The sequence below is a fragment of the Acomys minous genome, assembly GCF_964271855.1.
Source record: "Acomys minous genome assembly, chromosome: 11".
NCBI classification, from domain to species: domain Eukaryota; kingdom Metazoa; phylum Chordata; class Mammalia; order Rodentia; family Muridae; genus Acomys; species Acomys minous.
In genome coordinates this window covers 50,009,787-50,022,924 of record NC_140492.1, presented here as the reverse complement: position 1 = coordinate 50,022,924, position 13,138 = coordinate 50,009,787, and the positions used below count along the sequence as shown (strand labels likewise).

General features: G+C 43.1%; 1 protein-coding gene across 1 annotated transcript in view; it reads right to left on the bottom strand.

Moving 5' to 3' along the window:
• The window catches only part of GAP43 (growth associated protein 43), a 91,447-nt gene extending 81,395 nt beyond the window's left edge, over positions 1 to 10,052 (bottom strand). The window contains exon 1 of the mRNA XM_084801092.1: positions 9,897 to 10,052. Coding sequence (XP_084657218.1) covers positions 9,897 to 9,926 — 30 coding nt within the window. The 5' untranslated portion in view covers positions 9,927 to 10,052. The remainder of the gene's footprint in view (positions 1 to 9,896) is intronic.
• Between the last annotated feature and the right edge of the window lie 3,086 nt (positions 10,053 to 13,138).

Genomic DNA, 13,138 nt, shown 5'->3' with positions numbered 1-13,138 from the left:
GACATTAGCTCCAACCTTTATCTGGTGTATAAAATCAATCATCTGTGAGATATCTTCTTCCTTTTAGAAACACGCCAATAATAAGGGTATTGTGATGACTTAAATAGAAATATCTCCCATAGAGACATGTAACACTTGCTTCCTAGTTGGTGCTAGTCTTTGAGGATGTTGTAGACTCTTTAAGAAGTAGAGCCTTCCTAGATGAAGTACAGCACAGGGGATCTCAGGGCTTATGGTCTTCCCCCACTTCTCTCTCTTTGCTTCTTGTCTATGATGAGAATGCTATTGTCCAGCCTCCTACTTCTGTCACCGGGCTTTTTATGATGGCCACCGTCCCTTCCTCATCATTATGTCTACACCTTCAAACCCATAAACCAGTCAAAAGAAACATAAGCTGCTCATTGTCAGGGTACTGTATGAAGGCAACAGAAGGGAGCTAGTGTAAGTGACAGCAACCCAAAGGAAAACTCAGTGAGCCACCACAGTTGAGGCAAAGCCTTCCTGATGAGGATTGCTGCCCTATGACTGCAAGGGAGGAAATACATGCAAGGACTGGTGCTCAGCATTGACTCTCTCCCACAGGTGTAGGCTTCCAGAAACTATGTGTCTTAGGTTTTCCTACACTCAGAGAGAACTGTCTAAATGGTAATGGCTGATCCAAGCAAGACCAACAAAATTATTTCCTCTCTCTCTCTCTCTCTCTCTCTCTCTCTCTCTCTCTCTCTCTCTCTCTCTCTCTCCCTCCCTCCCTCCCTCTCTCTGTCCCTCCCTCCCTCCTTCCCTCCCTCTCTCTCTCCCTTTCTCTCTCTCTCTCTCTCTCTCTCTCTCTCTCTCTCTCTCACACACACACACACACACACACACACACACACACACACACATTCCTTTCCTCTCTATCGTCTCAATCCCTTCATTAAAAAGGAGGAGAAGCACGGGTTCTGGGAACTGACCATTTTAAATGAGAACCCTGACAGGAGAGTTCTTGAGTTCCTGCTGTGAAGTTTCCCACATACACTCTGGTTGCTTTAGGCTTATTTTGTTGGTTGGTTTGTTTGTTTGTTTATAACTCAGAGAATCTTTAGCTTCCTTCCAAGGCATTTTTTTTTAATGGACACTTAAAGTCAGAATCTGATACTTATACCTAATCAAAAAACTCATAAAAAGAGGGAGATTAAAGGGGATATTGACCATTGACAAACTATAAACATAACTGAATAAATTATCTTCTTGTGAACAGCAGCTTATTCTTGGACATCATTAGCACACTTCTTATTATAAGCCTTTATGGGATCCTTTATGTAAAAGTAGTCTTTGTAAAAATGTAGGATGGTGGTTTTCCTCTGTTAGGTGTTTGGCTTCTAAGAAAAACAGAATACTTATGCTAACATGTTCTGATTATTGTATTTTTAAAAATTTCCAGATATTTTCTGTGTATATAAAACTCACTTCCTTGGGGATAATTCTTCAGCTTTTCTTCGTGTAAAAATTTGACAAACCTTGTTATGTTAAATAGGCAACTTTTCCTAGTCCTAACCATGGGCCTAAGAGAACTGAGATGTGTTTTGGAGAGATCCCAGGGACATAGAAAATTACTTATGGCATTTAGAGTTGAATTTTACAAGACTCTAGATCCCATGCTCTCCTAATCAAGGTTTATTAGTCGTGCACTGAGGAGCCCTGAAACTGCTGTGGAAACCATGCCAGGCGATAATGTGAGGGGCTTCCAACCAGGCTGCATCTTCATTTTCAGGCTCCAGAGCAGCCCTACCATCCCCCTGCCCTCTTCCGCCTGACTGGGCTCTGATGTGATGCCTGTGAGCACAGCGTGTCTGCTAATACTCAGAAGCTGGTCTGGAGGCGAAGTGTGGGGTGAGGGTGTGGGGTGAGGGTGTGGGGTGAGGGTGTGGGGCACGCAGCCGACTTAGGAAATGGAGATGAGATTGGAATATGAAAGCAAAAATAAATAAACTGGTAGATAAATGAATAAAGGAAAAAACAGTGGCTGTTTCTCATGTTTTCTGACATTTTGGAACAATTTAAATATGTGCTTATCAGAATTCTGTTGTTCAAGTTTCCAAAGAAATGCTAAAGATACTGTATGCTCTCACTCATCAGTGTGGTTTCCAGGTTAACATTTACTTAGGAGAGAGTAGGAGTGGGACATGGAAGGTATGTATTTTCTATGCAGATGACATTGTTACTTCTTCTTTGTATAGCACCACAAACACTTTAAGGAGGATCCAAAAGGCATTGTTTACAAAATATTTTTTATTTTTAATCACTTTATTTGAGCCTCATACCAACCTAGTCAAAAAAGTGAGTCAGGATTTGGAGGCTTTTATTATGCCCATAATACAGATGCATAAACTGAGGCTCAGAGAGATTAAGTTACTTACCTAAGATCACAGGACAAGCAATGGGCAGAGCCAGGTCTAGAACCCAGGGGAGGGATTTATTCCACTACAAAGACATGGAACAGGACATTAAACAAACAACATCTAAGAAAGCAAGATTTGTAACTAATAAAGGATAGGAAATATGAAAATTCATAGCCCACACTAAACCCAAAATGACTTTATGTATGCCACTCTAAGCGAATAAGACAGAGAGTTAGACTTTCAACTGTAGCCACCCTGTTGGAAAGGCCAGTAGCATCGAGTGGGACACCCCAGTCAGCTCTGAAAGGGTACACAGGGATGGTCTTGGTGTCAAAACATCTCTCCATGGTGATGATCCCTCCATCCCTGCATGCATCCCCTCAAGTAAATACATATTGAGAGTCCACTCTGTACTGGGCATCCCTTAAATGCCACCTCAGTGCCCGATTTGCTTAAAACATATATTGGAAAGTTGGGCAAGATACATGTTTTCTTAACCTTCTCTTCCCATAGTCTTATACATGAAGCACTAGGAGAACTGGTCCTCTAATATGGAAGAAAAAAAAAAACCAACAACAACAACCAAGCAAACAAACAAAACCTCATTTGCATTAGAGGGGAGGAGAAAAGAACAACAAAACCCCAAGCCAGAGATGCTCAGGGCATTAAGTAGGATATAGAACAAAGATATCAGGGTTGAGAAACACCACCCAACTATGGCTACGAAACACAAACCTCACCTATAAGATATTCTTATCTTGCTTCTTCTCTCAAAGACATCCCAACTAAGTTAGTAGAATACACCACTTAGAGTCATGGAAATATATGGTTGCAATCTTCCCTATACTAGATTTGCAGTAGACTTGGAACAGGACCCAAATCCCTGAAGTCTATTCAAAACTAGAAAAGATTCAAATGCTCTAATTCCTGTATATTTAACACACGTTTAAGAGATTTCTTACTATCCCATGTCGTCCCTCCAGCTCCACACAAGACGTGTGTTGGTAGATATTATTATTTAGATACTTCAGTGAGAAAGAAAAATTACAAATGTAGGTAAAGTTGATTATTGATCATACACTCTTCAATATAGGCTAATGCTGCATGCTGAGTAAATACATCATCTGTGAGTAGCAGAAGATGGACAAGTGGTCTTCTGTCATAATTGTAAGACAACATAAGGATCATGAATACACCAGGCTCCAAAGAAAGGCCGCATGGAGCTGCAAGAATTTAGTAGCCATATGTAGACTGGGATTCTTCACCTCTGAGGATGAGACTGTCATGGTGATTGTTAGGAGTGGTGCATGTGGAAAGGAACTCTCCAGAGAGTTCCAGCTACAGGAGTTTGAGGAAATACAGTCTACAAATGGTTTAATTTTGTGCTTGCTTGCATAAAAAATGGAAGGGTACCATGTCTATAAGTTTGTAGCAACAGTCAATGATGATGAATTTTACTTTAATTTTTTTTTACACCAGTAGTGTCTTTACAGTCTACTAGTGATTTTATCCATTCAAATATGACACAACTTGTGGCAAGACTGAAAATCTGGTTCCATATTTATTCAGTGAGCAAGAAGCTTATAGTATGGAAGAAGGTATGTATGTATGTATGTATGTATTTTTGTATGTATGTATGTATGAACACTAGGTGGTACAACAAGTGGCAATAGCATTAGTTTAAAATGCAATATTGTCATAAAAATAGTAGAAGAAAGCTCATTTATGAAAGAGTGGATTTGGATTTAAGGAACTCAATCTTGCAAAGGAAATAAAAATGTTCCAGGCTAAAGAAGAAGTGTAAAGTGAGCAAAAGAGTGAGATATGAGAAGGAAGAGTTATTGAAGGGTGGTGCTGGGCAGGCAGGCAAGACTAGATGATGCCTCACATGCTGAAGGGTTCTCTAATAGTTTATAGCCAACTGGAAGCCATTATAGAATTTTAATGAGGAAATTAGCGTGACCAGATTTACATCAGGTAAAGACAGTTTGTTGTTTTCGAGGAGACGGAAAAGAAGAAGAATGTGGAACTAGGGTCCATATAGGGAGCTGTTGCCTTTGGCCAGATGACAGGTAGTGTAAAGACCGAGCCAGGTTATTTATACAAACAGGTTAAGTGTTGAAAAGCGAGAACACACTCAAAATCTTTTCAGCTAAAGTCGAAAGCTGGAAGTTGGAAGAAAGAGCTCTGAAGCTGGATGGACAATGCTAGGGCAAGGAAGCAGGAAGTGCGAGAGTGGTCCAAAACAGAGGACACCTGACAGAGGAGACAAGGGAGACACTGGGGGTTCTTGGAAAAGCTTCAAGGTATCTAGAGTTCAGGAGTTCAAGATGGGCTCCTGGAAACTGCATGGGAGGCCTGAAGCTCTGAATGTGGATGTAGGATTAATGAGTGTAATGGCAGGGGACAAGACGCAAGATTATATAGATAGAAGGTCATTGGCCTTCAGGGATGGGGGAGTTAACGCAGACATCAAAAAGGTTTTAAAAGGTCCTGTTTGAGGAGAAGTAAGACTGGGAGAATGACCCCGGAAGGACATTGAGAAGGCAGAACAACCCGGAAACAGGCCACAGCTTTCGAGTAAGATGTAGACTAAATGGCTGACCTGAAGTGGTACCCTGCGTCAGAGGTATCATGGGAACAGAGGCGTCTCTACAGTAGGTAGATAGCGAATGATGAGTGACGGAGAGGAGCATGAGCAGAGAATGCTTTCAGAAACTTTGTTCTAAAAGGAGGGTGAGATGGAGCTTGCAGAAATGAGAATGCAGGACCAGGGACTCTAAAACAGAGGAAACAAGGCACATCCATGGACCACGGGGAAGCCAGCTAAAACTATACAAACCAAAAAAATCCCAAGAGAGTGGAGCAGAAGTGAGTTAGGAAACACAGAACCAGAACGGAGAGCAAAAGTTTAAGCAGCATGCTCAGTGTGAGCAGAAGTGACATCTCTAATAGATAAAGACAGACAAGTTGTGAAAAAAAAATGGCTGTCCTGTTCAGATTGGAAAAAATCCTTATTAAAACAAAACAAAACAACAAAAACCCTTTATGGTGAGCAGGGTGGTGCTGTGTGCTTAGTTCTTTGGTTGGACAGATTGTTCTTCAGTCCCCATGACAGGAAGTAACCAAAACCCTAGATGATGTAATCCATTCAGGGTCACTGAGTCTTATAAGTGGCACAATCTAGGAACTCCCAGCACAGTGCTCCTTGGGGACCTTTATAAAGATTTTATCTCACAGGCCCCAACACAACCTATCTACACTTCAAATTCAAGAGGCAAGATTGTGGTGCAGCCGCCTCCGCCCACTTCGGTTTGCAAGTAACACTCTCTCTTAGAACTAACAGAAGGGAAAGAGTTAAATGCTGTACCTTCCCTTGATAAACTTTGAGAGGCTTGAGATGCATTTCTAAGATGCTCATAGAAGAAGATTTTAGATGTATCTTAAAATCAATGTGACCAGTGGTAGAGAGAGGGTGGGGAGGGGTGGGGGGGGAAGGGTGAGGAGGGTGGGGAGGGGTGGGGAGGGTGGGGAGGGTGGGGAGGGGTGGGGGTAGAATGAGTTAATACATAGCTCCATTATTGCATGGAAGCCCTCCACCCCTTCCCTATGGGACCGAGTAAAACTCTGAAGTCTGTGGATTCATTCTGCCCTGGGCATGTCACTAGCAATTTCACTATGACAGAAGAAGACCCTGGGCCACCCTCCCTCTTAGTGAGCAGGGGCTTTGCCCTTTACATTGCAACATCAAAGGCATTTCTGCAGTTTCACCAGCTCAGCAAGAAGCAAAATTAACCCTGTGCTTTCTTCTTCCAGTTGCCTCAGTATAGCTCACAGGAATAGAGGGGGCAGGAAGCAGAGTGACATTCAGAGGACTGTCTCATAGCAAGAAGGACCAGGGGTCCCCGTGCATGTGCCATAGTATTAGTATAGCCTTAACAATAAGAAATGAACACACTTCTAAATTCACTCCAAGATGTGGAAGGCTCTCTGTAAGTGCAGATGATTTGGGAAGTGGTGGGGGGGAAGCCCCTTTTAAATAATTTCTTTCTGTTTAACTTTGGTAATATGTGGCAGATACCATGATTTTTTTTTTTTTAAACAGGCAGCTTCAATTATATTAAGTAGAAGGCCTCTATTGAGCTAAGCACTAAGTCCCTGGATGACACTGGGTGTGGCTCAGAGAGACTGAGCAGTAATCCAATTTCTTACTAGAAAGAATGTTCCCCACCCTGCAGCAGAGCTGGACCCTTCTACACCTCCTGGTGCTGTTGGGGGGTTAAGGGACGGGCGATCATCAAGGCTGGAGTTCTAAACCAATGACTAATCTCTCAAAGATAAGAATTATTTATTATATATGGGAGGGGTCAGGAAGGCAGCTGCTTGCAGAATGAGGGGTGGGGACAGGTCTGCTTGCTTGCAGGATAATTTTTAACACTTCAGCTACAAACTAAAGTCATTATTTTTAAACAAAGGAAACATATCACAGGTTTTTTTGCTCTGTAGGCTATTACACCTTGCAAGTTTTTAATCGTCTGCAATATGCATGGTAATTGAGCTATTTAAAGTAAGCCTCGAGATATTTGAAAATCGTGAGCCAATAAAATCACCAGGATTCTTTTATTTTAATCCTCCTTTCCCTACTACTCACCTGTAGTTCTCTCTCTCTCTCTCTCTCTCTCTCTCTCTCTCTCTCTCTCTCTCTCTCTCTCTCTCCTTTCTGCTTTAGTAATGAGCAGTGGTAAGTAATGGCCAACAGAAATCATTTATGTGTTCTTCTCACCCACTGACAACGTATTACAACTTAGAAATATCTAAGGCTGCTTTGCTTTTGCTGCTCAAGTGGAGGCGGAAGGAAGTGCAAGCCCTCCAGTCGCCCCCCTCCCACACTGCTGCTGGATTTCATGGGTGTGGCAGAGTTAGACCTTTGCAGGTTTGTGCCCTTGTTTTAGCCCCTGTTAGGAGCTACACTGATAAACACTTTCCAGAAGAAATGAAACCCTTAGATTCTGACTGGAATGATAAAGGGTCATTTCACCCACAAGAAGGAAACCTGCGTTAGACTTAAGTATCCCTACTATATGAATGCCAGCCAGTGTAATATGAGCCCACGCCCTGAAGACACCATTTCCTTCTGTCTGGCTTAATGATTTCTTAAAGACTGACAAATGCAAATGACACATAGGGTACGCAACCACTCACACCTAAGAACCTATTCATAAAATGTGTGGGTAAGAGGTACTGTCTCTGCACATTCTATCTCCCCCTTTGCATTAGTGATTCTGAAACACAGGCAGGCATGTGAAATCCATGCAGAGTACATGCGTGATGGTTGCATGGGAAGTATGCGTGTGCTATACACATTTATATGCAAATTCCTACAAGTCCCTAAACACATGATTTCATCTTCATCACTTGGCACATCAAACTGAGTGCTCCTCTAAGCTGTCAGTGAGATGGAGACCAGTGAAAGCAGTTGTCTTCATTTTGGGAGGGAATTCCTTTAGCCCCAATTCCCTGTCTAAAAGCCACGCTTAGTCCCCTTTACTGAAGGAGATACTCTCAGGCATAAAAATAGGGTGGAAGCAAGCTCTCAGCCAGCACACTTTTCCACCCCAAATTCAAGCCTTTAAAATGGATAGCACCAGTTCCCTTAGGGCTCCACCTTCCTAAATTTTATTTTACCAGCTGGCCAGCGCAGTCATCTTGGAACATTTTTCTGAGGGTGTGTTTAACCCTGGCACCTGTATCTATTACATTTATATATTAAAATGAAGGAAGACATGAGAATAAATGTTTTACAAATGTTCCAATGGAAGTATCTGTGTCTGGAAGCAGGACCAGTTAGAGGAACACAGCCAGCAGCACCCCCTGCCCCGCCTTGACACACTTTTCTCCATGCATCCCTTCACAACCAAGGACCAGCATTTGTTTGTTTGTTTGTTTTTGTTTGTTGTGTGTTTGTTTCTCTAACTACTTGGGCATTCTGGTTTTTTTTACCTCTTTTCCTCTTCCTTCCTCATCCCCACTCCCCACCCCTCCTTCCAGGGCGCTGGCTACATGTGGCCCCGGGCTGAATGGCTGTTTCCTCTGCACCTTTCTCCACCCCCTTTGGATTCACAGAGTGTATAACAAATTGTCCAATTTCTAATACTTGCACAAGAAAAATACCAAATAGCCCTCCCTTGCACCACACCCCGAAGGCAGTCAGTTTGCAGAGGGGCTCTACAACCATGACTGCCATTTCACCCCACCCCACCACCTGCACATGCACACACCGGCACACACACACACACACACACACACACACACACACACACACACACACACACACACACACACACACTCATCCCCCCACACCCATTTCTCTTCCTAACCTTCTCCAAAAAGCACTCAAACGTGCTCCTAGGAATGTTTGAAGGCTGCGGTTAGAGAGTGTGACTGCACTGTGGGTGACTGCGGGATACTGAGCTTCTCACTTTTCTCCACCCTCATCCCAATTAAGTTTCTAAAACGTCTTTCAAGAAATAAGTGAACAATATGAAATGAAAGGGGGAGGGGAGGGGGCGAACCTAGGCGGTGGGGGAGGGGAGGAGGGGATTGGGTTTCTAGCTGGCTTTGGATGCATCCCTCATCCTGAGTCACCATGCTCATCTTCCACGATATTAACACACTTCTGGTCACTGCTAATGCAAGGAAAAGGGGGAAACAGAAAAGCCCCGGTTTCCAACAGGTAATACCGGATCAGCTCCCCTCTCCATCCCGTCTAAGCTCAAAGCTCCTAGGGGCGTGGTCCACCCTCTTCTAGGACCAGCTGGCGTACAATCCGCCCCTGATCTCAGGAAGGGGATTTTCCCCCTCGGCACAGGCAGTTATCCTCCAACCCTTGTTGTCTTAAAGCTCTCTTTAAAAAACTAAAAATCTCCTAAATCTGTTTCATTCATTCATTAAATAAATAAATAATAAAACCTTCACATGTTTTCCCACATATACCTGCGCCCCTTTGGAGCTCATGCGAGCACGAGAGAAATCAGGTATCTTCCGCAGCACATGTGAGAAAATTTGAATCACAGAACAGGCAATGCTCAACTGTGAATACAATTCCCCCAAACCACGCTTTTCACAGATAATATAGAAGACAGCGTTCTTATCTCGTAGACAGAGCCTACATCGTCCCCACACCCCTTTCTACATCCACACCCTCAAAACCAGAGACCTAGCCGCTGAGCACTTACTAATAGGCGAGAGGGAATCACATTTCTAGCCAAGCCGGCATATTTCTCTACCCTCACCCTAATTAGTAGCAGCATTCCAAAAACCAAGCATGAAAGACGGAAAAGAATAAAGCTGGGATGCAACCGTCAGTTACCATATGCTAAGGAAACCAGAGCTCCATGCCAGGGCAGAAGCAGTTTTTTTTTTTTTTTTTAATTTTTTCCCCCTGCTTTTCACAGGGAAATACTGTACTCTGGTAATTTCATAACAGCAAGAAGTAAAAAAAAAAATCTTTAGCTCTACCTGTTTGGTTCTTCTCATACAGCACAGCATGGTGGTGTCTTCCCCTGCCTTCTTCCTGCCTGCTCTCCTTTCCTCCTCTCTTCCTTATTCCCCCCCTCTCCACCTCTTTTCTGCTCGCTTGCTCACTCGCTCTCTCGCGCTAGCGCGCTCTCCCTCCCTCCCTCCCACCCTCCCTCTCTCTCTCCCTCTCTCTCCCTCACACACACCAGGGCACTTAGCAGCAACTGTAAGGTCCACAGCTATGGCTCACCGCACATGCACGCCTCTCTCTCTCTCTCTCTCTCCTCTCCTCTCCTCTCCCTTCTTCCTCCTCTTTCCTCTCTCCCTTTCCCTTTCCCTCTTTTCTCTTTCCTCCAATCCCCACCCAATCTATCGTTTTCTTCCTTGTCTCTGGGTCTCTTTCTCAGAATTGTTCACCAGCTTTCAGTGACTAATCATTTCCCGTGTAGCCCCTACCCCCATTCTAGACAGTCGCCCCCTCCCAGTCCCCTGCCAGCCTCATGAATATTTAAACACCTCCAATCTGGACCCAATTACCCACCGACTTTTGCACTGCTTTGGGAGGAATATGGGGCGGGGGGGGGGGGGGGTTGGGGGGTGGAGAAGGATACTCCAGGCAGTTGGAAAGATGGGATGGAACATCAGAACATGCTCTAGGGGTGTGGGGCCTCAGGAATGCTATGTTTCTTTCCTAACTCTCCTCTTCCGGTACCACAAGAAGAAAAATGCAAAGAGGAGCTGGAGGTGTACATAAGTTATAGCTGCCATTTAGATTTTATATGCAGTGGATAGTCGTGGAGGTTCGGTTTCCTCAAAAATATAGTTTTCATTTATATAACCTAAATGCACACATATAATAAGCTTAGATTTACACAAACATATGTTACCTATGCTTCAATGTACAACCTACACACACACACACACACACACACACACACGCACACACGCACATCACTTAAGCATTCTAAGCATTTGAATGCAGAAAGAACTCTTGTCAAGGCATTTAGCACCCGTATCTAAAATCACATAGTGGGTTTTCTGTTTATGCACACAAGCTTATTTGACAACTGTGATTCCTTCTAACTTTACTGGAAAAGGCTGAGTATCTTCTAATGACAGGTATGTGTAACATTGACAGTGATGTTTTGCAATTTGAACACAATGGATACAAGTAGAGTCTATCGTGAGGAAAGATGTATGCCATGAAGTCAGCCTCAGTTTGTTGCCTTCCCTAATTTGGGGAGAAATGTGTGACTTTTAAGTTTGTCTTGTGCAAATTTTAGACATTTGGTATTGTATGGGCTTGGAGAGCTCTTTACCTCTGTAAACGGGATACTAATGCCAGGCTTGCCAGCATGTTGTAGGGTGAAGGGCAGTGCAGGAGAAGGGGCTCTGCTCAGGGCAGAGTAGTTTTACAGGCAACAACTTTTCTGAAGTGCTGGTAACATTTCTTAGTGACTACTTCAAAGAACTTTCCAGATTATTGCTTGTTGTTTATTAGCGATGACAAGCACCTCTAATTAAATAGCTCATATTGTTCCTTATCCCTCCTAGACATAAGCTTGTTTAACAGACAGCTTGTTATCGTGTATTATTTCAGGGTTGCTGAGAGCCTTAGGTACTTAATATATCAAGGTGCATGCCTTGTACAATGGACCATCCCAGAAAGATGACCACAGATGATGCTGATAGCAAGGAGAGTGGTTAGAAATTAGCCCTAGGGTCATTCCCAGAATGACCCACTTTAGAACCAAGCCACTTGGTCCCGCTCCTCCCCACTCCCCACTCCCCACCCATTTGTTTCTCAGCTTTCATAGTTTATGGTTTTAGAAATAAAATAAAAAGGCTCGCATTCTGAGTTTAATATTGTTTAGCTTTACAATAATCTCCTGTCAAAGCTGAGTCTTCAAAACCAGCTTTCATGGACCTAAGCGATAGAAGGGGGCAGAGAACGAATGAGAAGCTACTTGTAGGAGACACATGGGAGTCAGGCACTAGGATGACCCTCCTAGTGGTGGGAAGCACCTAAGGAAGGAAGCAGAGAAGAAACAAAACAAAACAAAACTTCTTTCTACCGCTAAAAATGGGTTTATTGCTCAAGTGATAGGATCATGTTCTTTCTCTCTTCACGTCCACCACCATCTCAGCCCTCCCACCAGTGTTTTCTTTATGGGGAGGAATTTGAGAAACATTGTGGCCTAATGCTGCTATAAAAAGAAGGTATCAAAATCAGACAAGGGTAATTGATGAACTTTATATCTGAATGCTACACCAAAATTGTAGTGTTGGCTTCCTCATCCACTTCTACGGCTTATTTTATCTGATATTCAGTGGCATGGATACAGCCTGGATCTCATTTTGATGGGATTCAAAGACTGAGAAAAATTAAATTTTTTGACTAGCTTATGAGATATACCTAAGACTCCAAAGCCTTTCAACAGCTAAGCTACACCACCACTCAATAGGCTTGTACATCTCATTGCTTCTGGTTCCTAGTGATTAACCTATGTAGATTTTGTGTTGAAATGAGCATTCATCAAGGTCCATCTATTAGAATCATGCATGTTCTTCAAAAACCATGAAGAACAAACTGATACTTTCACCCCAGATAACACTCTGTACATTTCTAACCAAATGCCAGCTCTTTAATCACTCTCTTGATTCAGCATGCAAAATCCTCATTGTTTTGAATGCCTTTCTCCAAACAAGAATACTACATAATGCCAATGAGCCTAAAATTTCCTTCCCAGGGAGAGAAGTCTGGATTGAAAGCTGATATAGAAAACTATGGAGCCAATTCCAAGGCATTTTCGTCCCATCTAAGAGATGGAACTTGTGGCTGCCAAAAGAATGGGAAGACAGACAGACAGACAGACAGACAGACAGACAGACAGACACACACACACACACACACACACACACACACGAGAGAGAGAGAGAGAGAGAGAGAGAGAGAGAGAGAGAGAGAGAGAGAGAACAGAGACAGAGACAGAGAGACAGAAACAGAGAAACAAAGACAGAGAAACAGCAAAAGATACTATTAAATAAATATTTTTAAAGGTTTGACTAAAACAGAATAAAATATTGCCATTTGCAACAATGCAGATAAAACTAGAGATCATTAAATTAATCAGGTGAAGAAAAACAACTTGTACATTTGTTCACTCATATGTGAGACCTGATAAATATTGGTCTCATAGAAACTGAGAGCGCAATGGTGAATACCAGATGTTGTGTACTTG